General features: G+C 37.2%; 1 protein-coding gene across 1 annotated transcript; it reads right to left on the bottom strand.

Moving 5' to 3' along the window:
* Positions 1-125: 125 nt before the first annotated feature.
* Positions 126-18,046, bottom strand: slc17a7a (solute carrier family 17 member 7a). Its single transcript, XM_039686580.2, has 13 exons — positions 17,911-18,046; positions 8,833-9,085; positions 7,616-7,734; positions 7,118-7,232; positions 6,440-6,527; positions 5,558-5,644; positions 4,632-4,774; positions 4,377-4,526; positions 2,783-2,915; positions 1,488-1,598; positions 910-1,037; positions 757-826; positions 126-635 (listed from the first exon to the last, which is right to left on the bottom strand). The coding sequence occupies exons 1-13, from the start codon at positions 17,970-17,972 to the stop codon at positions 346-348; spliced, it is 1,749 nt and encodes a 582-aa protein (XP_039542514.1). The 5' UTR covers positions 17,973-18,046; the 3' UTR covers positions 126-345.
* Between the last annotated feature and the right edge of the window lie 1,126 nt (positions 18,047-19,172).

Genomic DNA, 19,172 nt, shown 5'->3' with positions numbered 1-19,172 from the left:
CGACAACCATGAACATGTCTAATATCGCTGTGTCATTTTAAGTGCATTACAGTGATTTTGGCAGGAAGCCTAAAATACTGAACATATAATTAACAGAGCACCACTGTATTCTCAATCTGTCTCACAAAAAAAAAAAAAAAAAAACTTACATTTATAGAACAATCATCACATAATCTTATTATCAGTTTGGAAACACAATTGTTCTTTTACTCACTTATTCACTCACTCACCTCATTCACTCACTCACTCACTCACTCTCTCTCTCTTACACACACACACATACTCACTCACTCTATTTATTTTGTATTGATATTTATTCCATCAACTCTTATATGTTTCTTCCCACTATGTGAGTTCTCTCTCTCCCTCTCCACCATATAAATAACTATTTGTCCCAACCGGTTGCACATATTCTTCTGTTTTATCCCAATCCGATACCCATCCTGCCCCAGCACCACCTCCGCCTCCATTCGGACCACCAGCATGTGGATTGTTAATCGCTCCGTACTGCCCACCAGTCCTGTACAGCTCTTCCGTTTCATTGGCCAGCTCGTCCTCTCCCAGAATGCCACACTTCTCCTCGCTAGTATTCTCAGCATCCGCCCATGGCTGCTTCTCACCTGATGCAAAGATCCCTGGGAACATGTTCAAATGAAGTATGCATCATTTTATGAAAGATATGACAAAAGTAATTTAGAATGTCAAAAGAGATATAGAGTTGGTTTGATTATGCTACTTTAATTGAACACAACATACCATAAAATATCACACCCCCATAATGCACCAGTGATGCAATGAGGAAGACATATTGCCACTCGTCACGTGTCTACAGGTAAATAAACAAAGAATACATTTTTTTATTCTTCTGTATCATTTTCTGGCATGTGAAGGTTATGTGATATTATGTACCTTATGTTTGGTCATTGCTCCAACTATGAGTGGACACACCATTCCTGACAAAGTTCCCACTCCATTGGAAATTCCCATCAGGATACTGGCGTAACGTGGAGCAATGTCAAGATGATTCACATTAAACCCTGAGAGGGAAAGAATGATATATCTGAATTTATATCTTACAATTGCAACTTGATTTCTCATAATTATGACTTTGTATACACTTTCAATGTAACTTACTTTCCTGTAATGTAACTTTTTAATTTTGTAAATATGACTTTATATCTCATAATGTGACTTTTATTTATAAGAAATAATAAGAAATGTTTTTTGAGCAGCAAATAAGATTTTTTCGATTTCTGAAGGATCACTGAAGACTGGAGTAATGATGCTTAAAATTCAACTTTGTCATAGTAAAATGCACTACAATAGAAAATGTTTTTATTATACATTTCATCGAATAAATGCAGCCTTGGTGAGCATAAGAGACTTCTTTTCACATTTAAAAATCTAAAAAAAAAAAAAATCTTCTGAATGGTATTGCTAAATGAATTATTTTGTTTGGTTTGTCTTTGTTCTTTTCTTTTACTAACCTGAAATTGCAAATCCACTGAAGCCAACAGCCAGTACAAGGAAAGAAATGGCAGTTGCTTTGGTATGTGAGAAACCGACAACCAAGAGTAGAGTGGCTTCCATGCCAAACCCTAAAACACACACAGACACACATAACAGTATTGTCTATTGAATAAGGAAGCATCTCTCTGTCATTTAAAACTACACTGTGTGATTTTTACCCCCATCTAGCGGTGAAAAGGTACTGTATATGACCATCCCGTGAATATTAGTTTCTGTTCCTCTCAATTCCGATTTCATTTTAACTCCTACGGTGGCCAATGTAGTCCAAGATTAACATGGCTTCCAGTTCGACCTTGCGTCCATGAGTGTTAACTCAAACGTAAACGCGAAAGGCGAAGCTTGAATTAAAGGGTATGTCCCTCTTTGGCTAATGTACTTTCAAGATGGAGGGGCAACATGATGACCGACATTAGAACCCCTTACCCGTATGTATTTTCAATGGCATATTATACACCCACGAGAATACTTTATTACTTGAACGAAGTAAATATACATTAATTGGCACATATATTTTTGAAAGAACTAAGTGTTTTTAGCTAAGAATAAACTAAAAGAGTTACACAGTGTAGCTTTAATGAGAACATACACAGTCTACTGTGGCTCATGGTCTAACGTTACCTGTATACTCTGTGCCGTCTATTTCTTGGATGCTGTTGTGCATCATTCTCTGTGTGGGGTTTGTATGTATGTTGTGTGTGCAGATGATTATATGAGAGCTAGTGTGCATTGATGCCTCAGTGATTATTCGCCCAGCTGCCATTGCTGGACGAGACAAAATAGGCAAAATACAAAATAGGCAACTTACACACAAACAATCTACTTTGTGTAGCAAACCTACTTTATATTTTGTCCTTTTATAAAGGGGAAGTTTACCAAAAAATAATAAAATTAAAAATAAAATTAAAATCATGTTTAATTTGGACTTCTCTGTGCATGCTCTTTGAGGTGGTGACCATAGACCTGCATTATATGACTGATAGAAAAGAACGGTTTGACCTAAAAATATCAAAATAGAAAATACTGCGGAAACAAAGACACCTAGGATGACCTTGAGGTAAGCTGAAACATACCAAAAATTAATTTTAAAGTGAACTATCCCTTTAATTCAGGGTCATATCATGACATGCTGTTGGCTCTAATACTGCTAAAAAGGGACAAAATGAAGTTGAGTAAACAATTAAAATGTTTGAGTGAATTTGAATGTGTTTTTGTTGTTGTTATTATTGTGTTCATCACTTTATCTATATCTTACCTCCACAGTTCATGAGTTTACGGACATTTGTTGTGCTCATTAAATTATGTGTTCTCAGGTAGTCGGCCAGCTGTCCTCCGATTGGCACAATGATGGTCATCACTAAATGAGGAAGTGCAGACACCATCCCCACCTGAGCCACAGAAGGAACAAAAAGAGTAGATATTCAACAAAACATTTGAATCCAGATCCATCAAACTGCATTGTATCTGTGTGTACTTAAAGGGATAGTTCACCCAAAAATGAAAATCCTGTCAGTATTTACTCACCCTCACGTTGTTCCAAACCTCTATGTGTTTATTTGTTCTCCTGAACACAAAAAAAGATATTTGGAAGAATGCTTTAATCAAACAGATCTCAAGCCCCATTGACTACCATAGTAAGAAAAAATACATAGTCAATGGGGAATGAGATCTGTTTGATTAAAACATTCTTCCAAATATCTTCCTTTGTGTTCAACAGAACAAATAAACACATAGAGGTTTGGAACAACATGAGGGTGAGTAAATACTGACAGAATTTCCATTTTTGGGTGAACTATTCCCCCTGTTCTTGAGCAGTGGTTTTATTTGTTTCTTACTTAAACTGTTTAATGTCTATCTAAAGTAAATAAAACTGTTCTTAAAACCCAAATTGTTCTCACTCTTTGTCTCAATAGTCCACTTTAGATATTATGAGTAACTTTGCAATTTAAAGGGTAACTAAACCCCTGGTCAGAGCCTGACTCCACCGACTGGCAATATTTGAAAAATGCCCAGCAGAGATAGAGGGGATGAAATTGATGCCAAAACACTCTATCCTGATCGTTTTCAATACTCGCAATTCCAACTCCTGACTTGCTACAGTGGTTTTGACGGAACAAGCTGGTTTTTATGCTGCCAAGGGAGTAGCTCGTACCCAGAGCGTGGTGAGCTGAAACGTGCGTCACGAAGAACGTGCGTTACGTACGTACGTCACGAAGAACCGCTAACATCCAATAGGAAAATTCAACTGCAGTAGCCACCGTTCAACCTGAAGAGGGCAGCACTAAGACGTTTTTGCACCATATATTGTAGAAATAAAACACTTTATACACAACTGTCAAAAAGGTTACTCGAATCAATGACTGGTATTAATAAAGATCGATTCTTACAGATCATAAACTAAAAAAAGTTGGTTCAGGGTTTAGTTACTCTTTAATGTCAACTTAGAGTATTAGTAGACTATTAGATTAGGGTTAGTCGAATTGTCATTTACTTGCAAAGTTTTTGAGGGCCCATCAAAGTAAAGTGTTACTGTAGTGTTAAGTGTTCTGTAGTTGCAAAGGTCCTTTACTGTTGAAGGACCATTCAAATAGTGTTACCGATCAAACATTGAAATCCATAAATATTACCTGCATGATTCCAACAATATGCTAAATTATCAACACAGAACAAATGCATGGTTGGCAAAAACCTAGGTGTTTTAGGTCTAGTCTAGGTGTTTTCTTATGTATTTATTGATTATATTTGGCATTATTTTTTTCCTGTTTTCCGCTAGCCTTTAGAACAGATCTGATTCATTTTGTAGTTGCAACCTGTCAGTCGATTCATTAATTTGAGTGTGTGTGTTTCACCTTGCTGATTTCAAAGCCGAACACCTCCTCGAAGTAAGCAGGCTGGCTGATGAGGAGCAGGTAGAAGGTCCAGCTTCTGCAGAAGTTGGCCACTATGATGGCATACACTGGCATGGAGGTAAAGAAGTGCCGCCAGGGAGTCTTAAATTTCTGCAGGGTAGTGAAAATGCAGAGGTCGAACATGTTTATGCACAGCGGATTTAGAGTGTCTGTGTATGAAAGAGGGGGATGAACGAGTGATTAAGAAAAATGTACCTGCAGGGGGTTGACCAGGCCAGAGCTTTCCCCGATGGCATCCTCAATGTACTTTCTCTCCTCTGGTGTGATGGTTGGGTGAGCAGCTGGACTCTCATAGGACACTAAAATCCAGAAGAGATACCAGAATATCCCAACACTTCCTGTGAGACGAAGAGAAATGTGCAAGACGAATTAATATATAGTACATATTATGTATATAGGTCTACAGTATTGTTCAAATGTTCGGGTCGGTTTTTGAAAAAGTTTCTGAAAGCCATTATGTTCACCAAGGCGGTATTTGTTTGATCGATAATACAGTAAAAACAGTGATATATGTAGCATCTGGACCAGTCAGAAACACAATTATTCATTATATTTAATGAATAATCCAGCAAGCCCCCTCACCTAACCACAAAGAGCCAAGGAAAACCAACCAAAAGGATAGAAAAGGCCCTGGTTACCATGGCAGCAAAGGCACGCTATCTCAGCGAGATAAGACTGGTTTATGAGACAGCATATACGGAAGATTGTTCAACAGCTAAGGCAGTGCAAGCATTTTACATTTAAATAACTAAACAGTGGTTTAGTATAAGCTGTAGACCACTTGTGCTTGAACTAAGAAAACTGATGGTTATTTTGGTTAAACTGACATTTCTTCCCTTTGGTCTCATTCTGTCAATTTCACTTTTCCATTCCCCATGAATGCATGCTTTCTGTGTGTATATGTTTGTTTAGACTAGTTATGTGTTTGTGAGTGATTTAGTTAAATAAAACTTTTGTGTACATTCATTGAGTTTTGATTCACTGCTTGCAGGCAAAGTCTCTTTAACGATGCCATCACCACTACACAAGAAAGACTTTTTTTACACTTGGTTTATTAAATACATTTAATTTGTATATTTATTGGTGTTATATAATTAAAATGGCATGTGTATGCTACTTACCATACACATAAAACACTGAGGACCACCCGGTGTACTGGACCAAGACTCCAGCCAAAGGCATTGCAACAACAGCACCAGCATATGAACCTAGAATGTATAGACATTAACATACAATTCTTATGCTTCTTCTTATTAGCACTATTGGATAGTTCACTTTGAAATTAATTTTTGGTATGTTTCAGCTTACCTCAAGGGCATCCAAGATGTAGGTGTCTTTGTTTCGGCAGTAAATTCAATTTTAGTATTTTTAAACATCAGTAATTTAATGGAGGCCTATGGTCACCACCTCAAAGAGCATGCACAGAGAAGTCTATGACTTTAATGACTCGTAAATGTAATTGATTGTATTTATTATTTATACACATTGATGGTGATTAGTATTTGTATTGTTTTTACCTCTTGTTACCACAGCCACAAAGCGCCTGCGCCCTCAGATCACTTGGACGTGGCTGTGGTTACAAGAGGTAAAAACGATATAAATACTGTTCATTTTCTCACACAAATCGCTCATTTCGTGTCTTAGGCCATCAATGTGTACTTACATTTACGAGTCATTAAATCATGTTTAATTTGGACTTCTCTGTGCATGCTCTTTGAGGTGGTGACCATAGACCTCCATTATATGACTGATAGACACGAACGGTTTGACCTAAAAATATCAAAATTGAAAATACTGCGGAAACAAAGACACCTACATCTTGGATGACCTTGAGGTAAGCTAAAACATACCAAAAATTAATTTCAAAGTGAACTATCCCTTTAACATTATCATTAATCTCAGCTTTTCACAGTTCTCAATTCAAGGTTCAAATAATCACAAACTAAATTCTACTAATACTATCGAAAGACATATTTCATGGATTCAAATGACTGACATCTCACCACAGAACGCTGTTGTTGCCAATCGACTTCTTTCAAGGGGCGGAGCCCATTTGGCCCAGATCCCGTGACATGCGGGATATGACACGCCCTTACAGTAGAGAAATAAGATGAATTAATGGCTACATCTGAAAACTTGAAACGGACGTCAGGCAGCTGACTTGTTGCCTTGCTGCCTTATGGGCAATGACTCTGCAGGCAGCGTTTGCAAGGCACCTCACGAAACTGATTTCGGACAGACTTCAGTGTAATAGTTTAATGATCTACAGCAAAATAGAGAGTAGATTGGTGAGAACCAAACTAATATTTAATTATCGCTAGAGGTGACATCAGAAGTTCAAAAATGTACATTTACACACAAACTCACCACCAACCACAACTTACAGATGCCGTCTTTCTTTTTTCTAACTCAACTGACACTGAATGGAATGCACAGGATTGTGGGATATCAAAGGCAGCAAAGGATAGATCTATTTGCTTTCAAAAATCATTCAGATGAAGGTGCCTCGATGCCCTACCTAAAAAATAAGTCCTTTTAGTTTTGACAATATTTTAGTTTTCTGATGGAGCCATGTGTAACCATAATGGTAACAAAACCTTACTTAGCATGATGCAATGCTTTTATATAAATAATACATTACAGACACATCAGATTCACATAAATCCACACAGATGGCATACCTCCACAAGGCCCTGGCAGATCCTGACCATGATAACACACCCATAGTGAACTCTAGCTGCTGCTGGGATCAGCATATTCAGTGTCGACGTGGCCACAATGGCGAAGCCAAACACCCTGAGACCAAACACACACGCAACACAATGAAATATCATGATAAAATCTCAATGGACAAGTCATTTGTCATTCCACTGAATATTTTATTTTTTTAAATCAAACTCTGTATATACCATAAGTTAAAATCTTTACTACAAAATAGCTTTTAATAATTAATTTTTCAATTTCAATGAACACAAACTGGTCTTTTGCGATCATTTTTGCGATAAGTTGCCACAAAAGCCAATATAACAGAAAACCCACAATTGTGTAACTGGACTTTTGACTCAAACCCCTCAAAGAAAATTTTGACAACCTGACTCCTCCCTCCAAAATAGCACAATTTCCATTCATAAAACTCCAGAACGCTTGACAAAAACATGTCAATTCGCTGATCACATTACCGATTAGCAGCAAACTTTTGACAGATGAATCCTCCGGGGATTTGCGTGACAATGTAACCCCAGAAGAACGAGCCGTGAATCATCCCAACTGTCTCTGGGTCCCATGTGAACTGAGCAGCCTGGGAGGAAAAAGATAAAGACAAACTCCTCTCATCCAACGTTCATTAGATGGCATTCTGTGCAAAAAGCTGAGAATATTGCAGTCAAAGTGCACTGCTTGTATATTAGAAAATGATTACACATCATTCTTTAAGGCATCACATAACCTGAACCATCTCTTTTTCTGTGGTACATTTGCAAAAACAAAAGTAGAATGTGAGAAAGGAGAGAAATAAGTAATAAAGTAGTAAAATCAATCGCTAAAAGTAAAAGATAAACTAGCATAATATAATTAAATAAAAATATTTTATAATAATAATAGCTAATAATAATTAATTATTATTATTTCACAGTCAAGGCTTGAGCTAGTCTCAGATGAAAACACAAATTTGAGACGTTTTAACTGAAAGCAACTTGCACTGGAGTATCTTAAAATATGTAGATGCACACCAGTAATGTTTATATATATATATATATATATATATATAAACTGTATATATATAAAATTAAATGCCCTATTTGAACTATAAGGCCTAATCCTGGCTTAATCTAAGCCTTATCTGTGAAACCAGGCCTTTATTATTTCTACAAATCTTATTTCGCTGTGCAGTTTCTGAAATAAGTTATCCCTGTGTGGGGGTAAATTGCTTGAATTGCTTTGGTGGGTGAATCCCTGCATTTTCTGATGAAATGGGAATTAAACAGTCGATTCCCTCTTCAAACTGGATCAAGATGCAAAACTAACTGGCTAATGGTGGTAAACTGGGATTTGAGAGGGTCCAATTGATTTGTATTTATTTATGCATGAATGTATTTAGATGTTGGCATTATACTTTCTATTCTAAAAGCTAGAAATCTTTCATCGCATTATCAAACTGGCTTTGGGCTATAATATCTTATAAATCTGTGTTGTAATTATCCATGCTAAATTTGTATGCTAAATAAAACAACAACAAATAATGGCTAAAATATGAACAACGATAAACCCCAAAATGCCCAAGATTTCATCATTTGGATTTCAAATAATGTCTAACTCCTGTCCACTCTTCATATAAATGTTCTTATACTCGAGTGGATGCTCTTTATTTGTTAAGTTGAATTCCAGCACTGATACGGACCACTATGATAGGTTTCTTTCCGGAGTAAATCGTGTGGTCGTTGACCATGCTGACGATGGCTACACCCAGGTTACAGCGGATGCCGAATGAGATGCAGAAGCCCAGGCCTGACAGGATGGCGATGATGTAACGGCGAGGCATCCCAAAACACGTGCAGTCCACGACGGGAAGCTCCTTCTCCTCCACCAGCTCCGGGCGACCTTCTGCTGACAGCTCGATCGTCTCGCCATTCTGCTGACGTTTCTCGAGGATTCTGGATGTGGATACAGAAAGTATATATAAGGCCAACATAAGTTATATAAAATATTTTCTCAATTCATATAAAAACATTAAAAAACACATTCAAATTAGCTGTCTCTGATACTAGTGTGTAATGTTGCTGTTTGAGCATAAACAACATCTGTAAAGTTCAAAGTTCAAGATATAGATATTTTCTTTGACAGAAAACGTTTTTTAAGGACTGGGTTAGTTAGTCGGTTACTTCTTTAACTGAAATAAACTTTCACTGACATATATCTTAAAATGCCATTACCATTGTTTTGTCTCAAGATGCTCACCAGTAATGTTTTTTAAGGCAAGTTTATAAAAGCTACTTAATCGAAGCCCCATGAAACCGGGCCTTAGAGGGCCAAAAGTTAAAAAATGCTTTTATCCAAAGCAACTTTCAGGCCACATATTACGAGGAGTCTTGGATTAATCCGAGGTTAAGTGTCTTACTCAAGGACACAATGATAATAGTTCATGCCTCCTTAAAGGGTCAAACGAGGTTCTGAACTCTACCCACTACAGTTCAAGCCAAAAGATAGTGATAGGAAAAATGTCTGTAGCTGTTTAAAGGGGTCATCAGATGCCCATTTTCCACAAGTTGGTTTGATTCTTTAGGGTCTTCATGTAAAGTGTGTAACATACTTTGCTTAAAATTCCTCAACAACACCCTTTTTACCTCTCAAAAACATCTCTGTTTACAGCGACCCGGTGCATTTCTCTTTAAATGGTAATGAGCAACTGCTCACCCAATGGATTTTTTTCATTGTATGGTGGTTGTGTCCACACACTGCAATATGCAAACACCACTTAAAAGTGAATTTTGTATTCGATTACCTCTTAGACACCATATTATTGACTTTTATTGACTATTATTAATCAGAACTGTATGTTTTATTACACTCAAAGTCAACATGAAATCCAAATCAACGATTCTTGTTTTTTATGGAATATAGCAGTTTGCATTTATTCTATTTTTTATTTATTAATTCATGTGCCCTCATAATCTTTAATCAAAATCACTTCAGCAACATTTCTTCTCTGATGAAGAGTTTACTGGCACGAGGGCGGGACAACCTGTTACTTACAACAATAGCAAAAAAAAAAAACAACAACCATCCAATCATTTCCCAAATCCCCTGCATTTTTCTTCTTTGAGAAGTTATTTCACCCGGATAATAGGGAATAGGGAATAAAAGACTATTGTAACTTCCATTTCATGCCAACTTTAAAAAACATGAAGCTAGGATATGAAGTCACATACTCTAGGAAACCCTCATAGGTCACAAAACTACATCACATACACACCTAAAACCAGGTGGGGTGCAGAGGGAAGACACAGAGGGAGAGAGGACATGGAACGAATGAAGTGTCTCACTGAATAGCAGTACATGGGTGTCCAGCAGAGACCATCTGCGTATGCAACCTGTCTGCAACGTCTACAGCCAGTAAAAACACGCAGAAGCAAACACTTTTACAGACATATGTTCTGAATCTTTCAAAACATTTTACATATAAATGTAATCAATACATATAAGATGAAATGAATGCAAGATTATCTGATGCTCACCAATCTGTCCTAAACACTCAGTGTGGCTGTATTTAATGTGCAAATATGTAATTCTCACAAATCATGCCAAGAAAAATGGTATACTGTACATTTTTATATGTATATGTATAAAAAAAATGCTATTTCTATTAAAAATGTATGTATGAGTTTCCAACATAATAAGTAGATGTTTCTTAAGTCACAAATCAGTTATTTCTGAAGGATCATGTGACACTGAAGACTGGAGTAATGAAGCTGAAGTTTCGCATCAGACAGTTGCTGCAGATTTGTCGGCTGCACATCCATGATGCGAATCTCCATTCCACCACATCACCAAAGATGCTCTATTGGGTTGAGATCTGGAGTCTGTGGAGGTCATTTGAGTACAGTGATCTCATTGGCATGTTCAAGAAACCAGTTTGAGAGGACTTTGGAACATGGTGTGTTATCCTGCAAGTAGCAATCAGAAGATGTGTGGTCTACAACAATACACAGGTGTTGAAACGATGCTCAATTGGTATCAGGGGCCCAAAGTGTGCCAAGAAATATCCCTCACACATTACACCAGCACCAGCATGAAAAAGGCAGGATGGATCCATGCTGTCATGTTGTTTATGCCAAAATCTGACACTACCATCTGAATATCGTAGCAGAAATCAAGACTCATCAGACCAGGCAATGTTTTTTTTTTTTTTTTTTTGTGAGCCAAATTTTAGCCTCAGTTTCCAATTCTTAGCTGACACAGGAGTGAGTATTCTGCTGTTGTAGTCCTTCTGCTTCAAGGTTCGCTGTGTTGTGCGTTCACAGACGCAGATCTCGGTTATAATGAGTGGTTATTTGAGTTACTGTTGCCTTTCTATCAGCTGGAACCAGTCTGGCCATTCCCCTCTGACTTCTGCCATCAACAAGGCTCACTCACAGTTTTGCCACTGGATATTTTTTCTTTATCAGAGCGTTCTCTGCGAACCCTGATGGTTGCACGTGAAAATCCCATCAGATCAGCAGTTTCTGAAACACTCAAGCCAGCTCAACTGGCACCAACAAGCACTCAACGCTCAAAGTTTGAGCCTCAGCAGATCGTCTTGACCAACGGTGAACAGATGGACCTATAAAGAATAGTTTATATATATATATACTGTATATATATATATATAGTTTTGTCTTTTTCATTTTTAAACCCACAACAGTATAAAATAGAATAGCACAAATAACTATTTCTGAGCTCCACAAATCTCATACACGTATCACGATATTAATCTTTCTCTCTCTCTCCCTCATACGTCTTTCTCTCTATTTCGCTCATTCTGTCACTGTTCCTACAAAAGCAGATCCCTTATAATCCCTTCAACCTCAAACAACATACAATCAGAATGTGAAGTGAAATGATTGGGAGATGAGATGACTGCATTTGTCTGTTTACGTGTTAGGGAGTCGATTCATTTTGCAGCCATAATGTGTTTTAATTTGAAACTTAAAAGGGTCTCATGTTTCAATTATAACTAAAACCTCTCACACCCGTGACTCGTGGACGTCCCTCCCCTTCAATTTCCCCCATCCATCTCTGAGCCACTGATAATCTGTAGCCCCACCCTCAGATTAGGATTACAGAAATTATAGACTTCCGGAGATAAATATGAGCAAGAAAAAAAAAAGAGTGACTGAGTGGAACAAGAAAGAGAGATGGAAAAAGAGAAAGAGGGGAGAGTGTTTGTCCGCAATTTAATGCACACACATTCACTCAGGAAGATCTGTAATTAAGGTTAAAGCTAGTTAAAAACAGATTGCTGCCAACAGCGGCACATATGCTACCTACTAATGAGAATGACTGTTGGCTGTAATTAATATTTATTTCACGGTGTATTTTAGCTCTTTCTCTCTATCTGCATCTTACCATGTGACCATTGCACAGATCATTACAGATCATGCACTTCTGCATCTCGTTCCACGGTTCATGACACACCAGCTGACCTGTATGTGTGTTTGTGTTTGTGTGTGTGCGTGTGTGTTTGGGCCATCTAAGGGACAGGTGTACCGCAGAAGGGGGTGTACAAGGACTTTTCTAAACAGTTTATAAAACACAAACACGCATACAGAATACTGTCCAAAAGAATTTACTGCTATGTCAGCATAAATATCCTACATGGGAGCCAACTAACAAGTTTTATCATAACCTCTAAAACATACACTTTTGCACTATCTCAGCAAATGTTTAATAGTTTTTATTGATCTCATATGCAAATTATACACTTGACCTCTCCACATAAATGACTATGGTCAGCATGATTTGATTCTCTGAGTATACACACATCACACATTCACTTTCAGTACTGTCGCTTAACCGTTTTTTTTATTTTTGACCATTAATAATATTCTATCCAGAGGTTTTATAATTAATTAAAACCATACAATTGCATTTTACTTGAAATAAACGTTAACCAAAATGAAACTTATTTTATTTCAGCTATTGCAAATTATAGGAGTGGTTCACTTTTGAAAAAACTTTTGCTAATAATTTACGCACCCCCATGTCATCCAAGATATCCACGTCTTTCTTTCTTCAGTCGAAAAGAAATTAAGGATTTTGTTGAAAACATTCCAGCATTTTTCTCTATATAATGGACTTCAATGGGAACCAAACGGTTCAAGGTCCAAAAGACACTTTCAGTACAAACTGCAAACTGTTCAAAGGGCTTTAAACGATTCCAGACGATGAATAAGGGTCTTATCAAGTGAAACGATCGCTCATTTAATAAATAAATAACAAAGTTTGAGTTTTATAAGCTCAAATGGTCGCCATGCTCTGTTCTGTGACACACGTTTGTGACTCTCCTGACTCATTTGGTTCATTCAACGAACGAAATGAACGAATTGACTTGGAAAAGGATTTGTTCATTTTGATGAACGAGTTTGAACAGGAGAGTCAAGTACGTGTGTCACAGAACAGAGCAAGCGAGCATTTGAGCTTATAAAACTTAAACGTTGTTGTTGTTTTTTTTTTTGTTTTTTTTTTTTAAATGAGCGATAGTTTAACTTGATTAGACCCTTATTCATAATCTGGAATCATTTAAAGCCCTTTGAACTGTTTGCAGTTTGCACTGACATGTCTTTTGGACCTTGAACCGTTTGGTTCCCGCACTGAAGAGCATTATATGGAGAAAAATCCTGGAATGTTTTCATCAAAAACCTTAATTTCTTTTCAACTGAAGAAAGAAAGACATGGACATCGTGGATGACATGGGGTTGAGTAAATTATCAGCAAAAGTTTTTTCAAAAGTGAACTACTGCTTTAAGTCAGCATTTCTCATTAACTCAATAACTAAAACTAAAAACTAACAAAATTACTATAGCTAAAATTAAAGTGAAAATATAAAATGCAGAATCTTGGCGAAAGTAGTAGATAATTTTCCCCTACAGATTTCTGAATATTGGCTGCATATGCATAATTCCTATTAAAAAACAGTATGTATTCATATAAAACAGTAGACGAAAAGTCCCCTGATGACTTACAACTTTGGACGAGATTCTGAAGTGCACATCTGATGGACACTTTACTATCGCATGAGGCCATACAGGAGAGACGTTTTGAGTTTTGACAACATTCAAGATTCATGATGCATGTTGAATATCTATTACATTCATACTACACACATACATAGATCGTACTTTATGCCATAACGGCGACAAAGTGCTTATTCAAAAGAAGTACCAACTCTGAGAGTAAGCGATTTCAGACTAGCCACTGAGAACTGATTTAAACATTTCTTTGTTAAACATTTTTAATTAAACATTTAAAAAATATTAAAATAAAAATTATTCTAAAAAATAGTAAAAACGTTCATATTTAACTTTTTTGCAGCATGTACACCTGTCAACACACTCTAAAAAATGCTGGGTTGTTTTAACCTAATTTTGGGTAAAATATGGACAAACCCAGCCATTGGGTTACATTTTTAAATTACATTTTTAACCCAATGGCTGGGTTTGTCCATATTTTACCCAAAATTAGGTCATTTTTTAGAGTGTACTTTTGTCGCAGGACAGCAATATCATTATTTACGATGAATGTGATGATGAATCACAGACACACACAAAAAAAATCATACTTCTGCATCTCGTACCATGTTGCAAGTTTACATTCCATGACACAGTTGCAAATTTGTATTTAAGTTCAGAGGTGAGATGTGTGGATTTCCGCTGACACTAAACGCACACAAACACATCCAACATACATTGACACACATGCACTTTTCCCATTTAATCTTGCTGTAAGAGGATAAAGGCACAACAGTAAAAAATTACATAATCCTACAATTCTCTCTAGCACGCTCCCTCCCTTTCTCTCTCTTTGACCATCACTATGTTCTGTTCATTCTGTTAACATCTTGGCTCACTATTTTACTGTCATTTCATGTATGGAGAGGTGTTCTGAATCTTGTTGCCTCTCTGAACTTTGGTTAATTTTATGAAAAATTCTGATGATATTGTATGAAAGGTAACAGATTAAAACTGATCCACAAATCCCCCCTCCCACTCTTCACATTTGTCTCTGTCCTACCATCAGTGTTGTTCTCTGATTTTTATGCCAAACTCCTCTGACCCTCCCCTGCGTCTATTGAACAGATTGGGTCTCAGTGGGACTGTGTCACCTGGGGAGATACTTCCCCCCTCCTGACACACACACACACACACACACACATATACACGCACACATAAAATTATACATCCTAGCAGCCTGACCTTCACATGCTTTCAGATAAGCAGCCTAGTGAACATACAAAATACAAACGACGAACAAAAATAAAAATCTGTGAGTGAAAAAAACGTACAGGAGACCATTAGATGAACACGTCATATTTTTGTTAAGTTTTATCTGAATGAGCCAGAAATCTGAAGGAAAATATTAACAATGTCCAATATGTACAGTAAATTGGCGGTTGAACATTGCTTATGGGCAAGTAAACAGTGAGAAGTGTGTTTTATTCGAATTTACTTTATAAAAAATACAAATTCCACAGGGCTGAAATAGCATAGTGAGGAATTGAGGTGGAGAGATGGATAGGGATGACAGAGGGAAAACTGCAGGTGTGAGGTGTATTGCTTGCTGGCCTGCGAGGCTGAAACAGTAGGAGAAGTAGATTGCTGAGCTTTAAATGATTAATCAGCTGCTGATGTTCTCTCTAAAATATTATCAGGGACACAGAGTCTCACAACTAAAGTAGAGAGTCAGAAATCCAAATCAGCAGTTTACTAACACAAACTTTTGCACTGACACCATGCCTTTAGTTTCACACACTTAAAGGCATGGATTATTTTAAGATAAAAAAGCATGTTGTATTCAAAAAGTTCAATTAAATTCACCTCCAGAGGGCAACTAACTCGCACGTGCAGCATCGCGAAGCTGCCCTTTATTTAATCCCGCGATCTCGCGCACTGAGGATGGACAGAGCTGACTGGTGAGCGCGAGAGACGGCGAAGTGATGTGAGGGGGCGTTCAGGGATTTGTTGGGCCGACATCTGTTGTGTGGCTGTGTATATGTGTGTGTTTCCGATGGGCTATTTCAGAGCTGGATTTTAATACTTAGTTGCTTCCTAAAATCGCATGAAAAGTAGGCCTATGTGTTTTAACACTAAACTAAATATGAAACTTTAACAAATATTTCGCAAGTAAATTACATCGCCAGGAATGTAGGCTAGGCTACAAAATGTGCTCTTTATTTGATAGAATATGAAACCTTTAAAAAAAATCATCCAGCAGTTTTTCAGTAGGTTATAAGTAAAGGCTGATGTTAGTGGTTACCAAACATTTTTTCCAAGAAGACAAACTTGTTTGAAAGGGATGTACATTGACCTTTGGGAGAGTCCATCCTGTCTGGATTTGGCCAAGACAGATATCGAATTAACAAGATTTAACAAGGTATTTAAAACGCTCCAACACCAGCAAAATGTGTTTACCACCAAAATACTTCCTGGTCTTAATTAGGTTAAAAATAATACTATAGAACAAATAAATATAGAAATATGTTTTCCCCCCTCTATAGCATGCATATTTATGTTTAACACTGTTTAATGTAATGTAATTTAATTTGAAATGACTTAAACATTCAAATTGACCGTAGGCCTACTTCAACATTTTATTTTATTTTACAGTAGGCCTCTGTTCAATTTAAAATTGAATTTTGACAATTTAGTTGAATAATTAAATACCGCTGACAGACAAAGTATCAGTAAAAGATTTATCTGAAAAGTAAATTATTTTATGACTTATATATCCTATGGATATATTAATTGAATGGCATAATATATAAGAAAACTCTATGAATGCTAATTAAATAATTTCACTCAACAAACAAACAACGTTTAAATGAAAGCGAAGATGGAATCTATGAAATCCAATCCCACATCTGAAAAGTCACCTTATCCCGACATACCAGGCTACTGTTCTTTTTTGTATGGAACTTTTGTATCTTTGTATCGCTTCGTAGGCTACTAAGTAGGCCTAGGTACTCATGGCGTATGAAGACCAAATTTGGTCAAAGACTTCCTGATCTCTGAGCGCGGTCCGCTTTATCAACTAGGGCGTGGAATGGAATCAGAACGTGTGTGTGTCTCGGGACGCGCGAGCTGTGCAGTGATGCGCGCGGCTACCTGATGCTCAGGTGGACTAAATGAATGAACTCGCTCACGCGCACAGATACTAAAGTGAGGGAAAAAGCGACCAACGCCACGCGTCGGACGTCTGTGGCAACGGGTTAGCCGCGAACTAATCCGATCCATCTGGACAACCTTCTCAAACAGAGTGGATGCATTACGTGCAAACCGATTACATAAGAACACATTTGACTCAGATTCAGTCACGACAAGGGTTTGCACCTGACATCTTGAAGAAGGATAGGCTACACACGCAGAGAAGGGAACCACAATCACTTCTTGGCTATAATGAACTTTCCACTTGCAAACTTTAATTCCAATGTTTTTCAACACCTCAGCTTGAGCTTCTACAAAAATCACCTCTGAGCAATAGGCTATTTATTCGGTAACACTTTACAATAAGGTTAATTAGTGAATATTACTTAATGTATTGACTAACATGGACTAAACAAGAGCAATGCATTTGTTACAGTATTTATTCATCTTTGTTAACGTCAGTTGATAAAATACAGCTGTTTGCTCATGTTAGTAGGCTAGGACATGTAAAACAAGTAAAGGAAAAGTCCTTAAAAGTAGGTAAAAACGTACGTTGAGGATAATAAGAGGGTCTACCTCACCTGTGTATTTTCCCCAAAGTTTTTCCTGCCTGAGCCTTAAAGCGGTCCGGACGGATCTCCATCCTCGCGACTTCCGAGTCCGACCGGTGTGCTCCTGTCCCGTGTGCCTGCCTGACTCTCTCTCTCTCTCTCTCTCTCTCTCTCTCTCTCTCTCTCTCACTCTCTCTCTCTCTCTCTCTCTCTCTCTCTCTCTCTCTCTCGTTATCCTTCTAACATCCCCTCCCCGCTCTTTCTTTCTCTCTCTGTCTGTGGTCCTGATAAACAGAATATAAGCGTTCAAATTATGCTGAATTACTTGGTTTTTGTAATAATTTTGATTGTGACTAGAACACGATTCATTTTACACAGCTACACGTTAAAATAAATAAAACAAATCAACACATAAACCCTTTATAAGAAAAGCCAAGAGAAACGGTATAAAGCACATATTTATTAAGAGTCTGGTCTATTGACATATTTATAATCAATAAACGATTTTCATAGCTTAGCCTATAGTATAGTAACTAGTCAGCTGCATTTCATAATTTGTCACCTGTAAATGAAAGTCGTGTTAGCGCACAGTTTCTCAGCATGAGAGCTTATGTGCAGTCTATCGCCACCTTGCGTTTACAACGAGACGTTTCAAGTCGAAATCTAATTTTCATAATTACAACATAATAACGCACTGAATCAGCCTTAATGTGATCTGTAAGGTTACACTAACAAACGTAATTCTTGGGATAAAAGTAGGCCTAAGGATTAGGCTATATCAGGTAAAAATAGCTCCCTAAGGTAAGCTGCACGGTTTCACTTTGTACAGGTTGGTTTTATTCCACATATTAAATATTTCACGTTGGCTATTAATTCGTAGGAAAATCTTAGAGCTGTTGAAGTTTACATTTTCCCCTTAACATTGTTTATGTTTGTTCTTATAAACATTGATCTGAGACCAGTTATCTTATATTGTTCCTTTGGATCAATGTTTACTGTGAAAACTGTTGAAATGTATCTTCAATTTTATACTTTATCATTATATGCTGTCAAACTAAATCCATATGAATGAAAAAATAATAATAATGCACTTTCAAATCTATGACCAAAAAACTTTTTATTTGGGATATAGATATACAGTGATTCTTCAGCATGGCACAAAATTGCAATGGTCTCTCTCTCTCTCTCTCTCTCTCTCTCTCTCTCTCTCTCTCTCTCTCTCTCTCTCACACACACACACACACACACACACACACGTATCCAAACTGTACTGTATATACTGTCATATCACA

This window comes from Pimephales promelas, chromosome 3 (assembly GCF_988280905.1).
Source record: "Pimephales promelas chromosome 3, fPimPro1.hap1.1, whole genome shotgun sequence".
Taxonomy (NCBI): Eukaryota; Metazoa; Chordata; class Actinopteri; order Cypriniformes; family Leuciscidae; genus Pimephales; species Pimephales promelas.
Note: the sequence above shows the minus strand (reverse complement) of the source record. Positions and strands in the feature narration are given on the sequence as shown.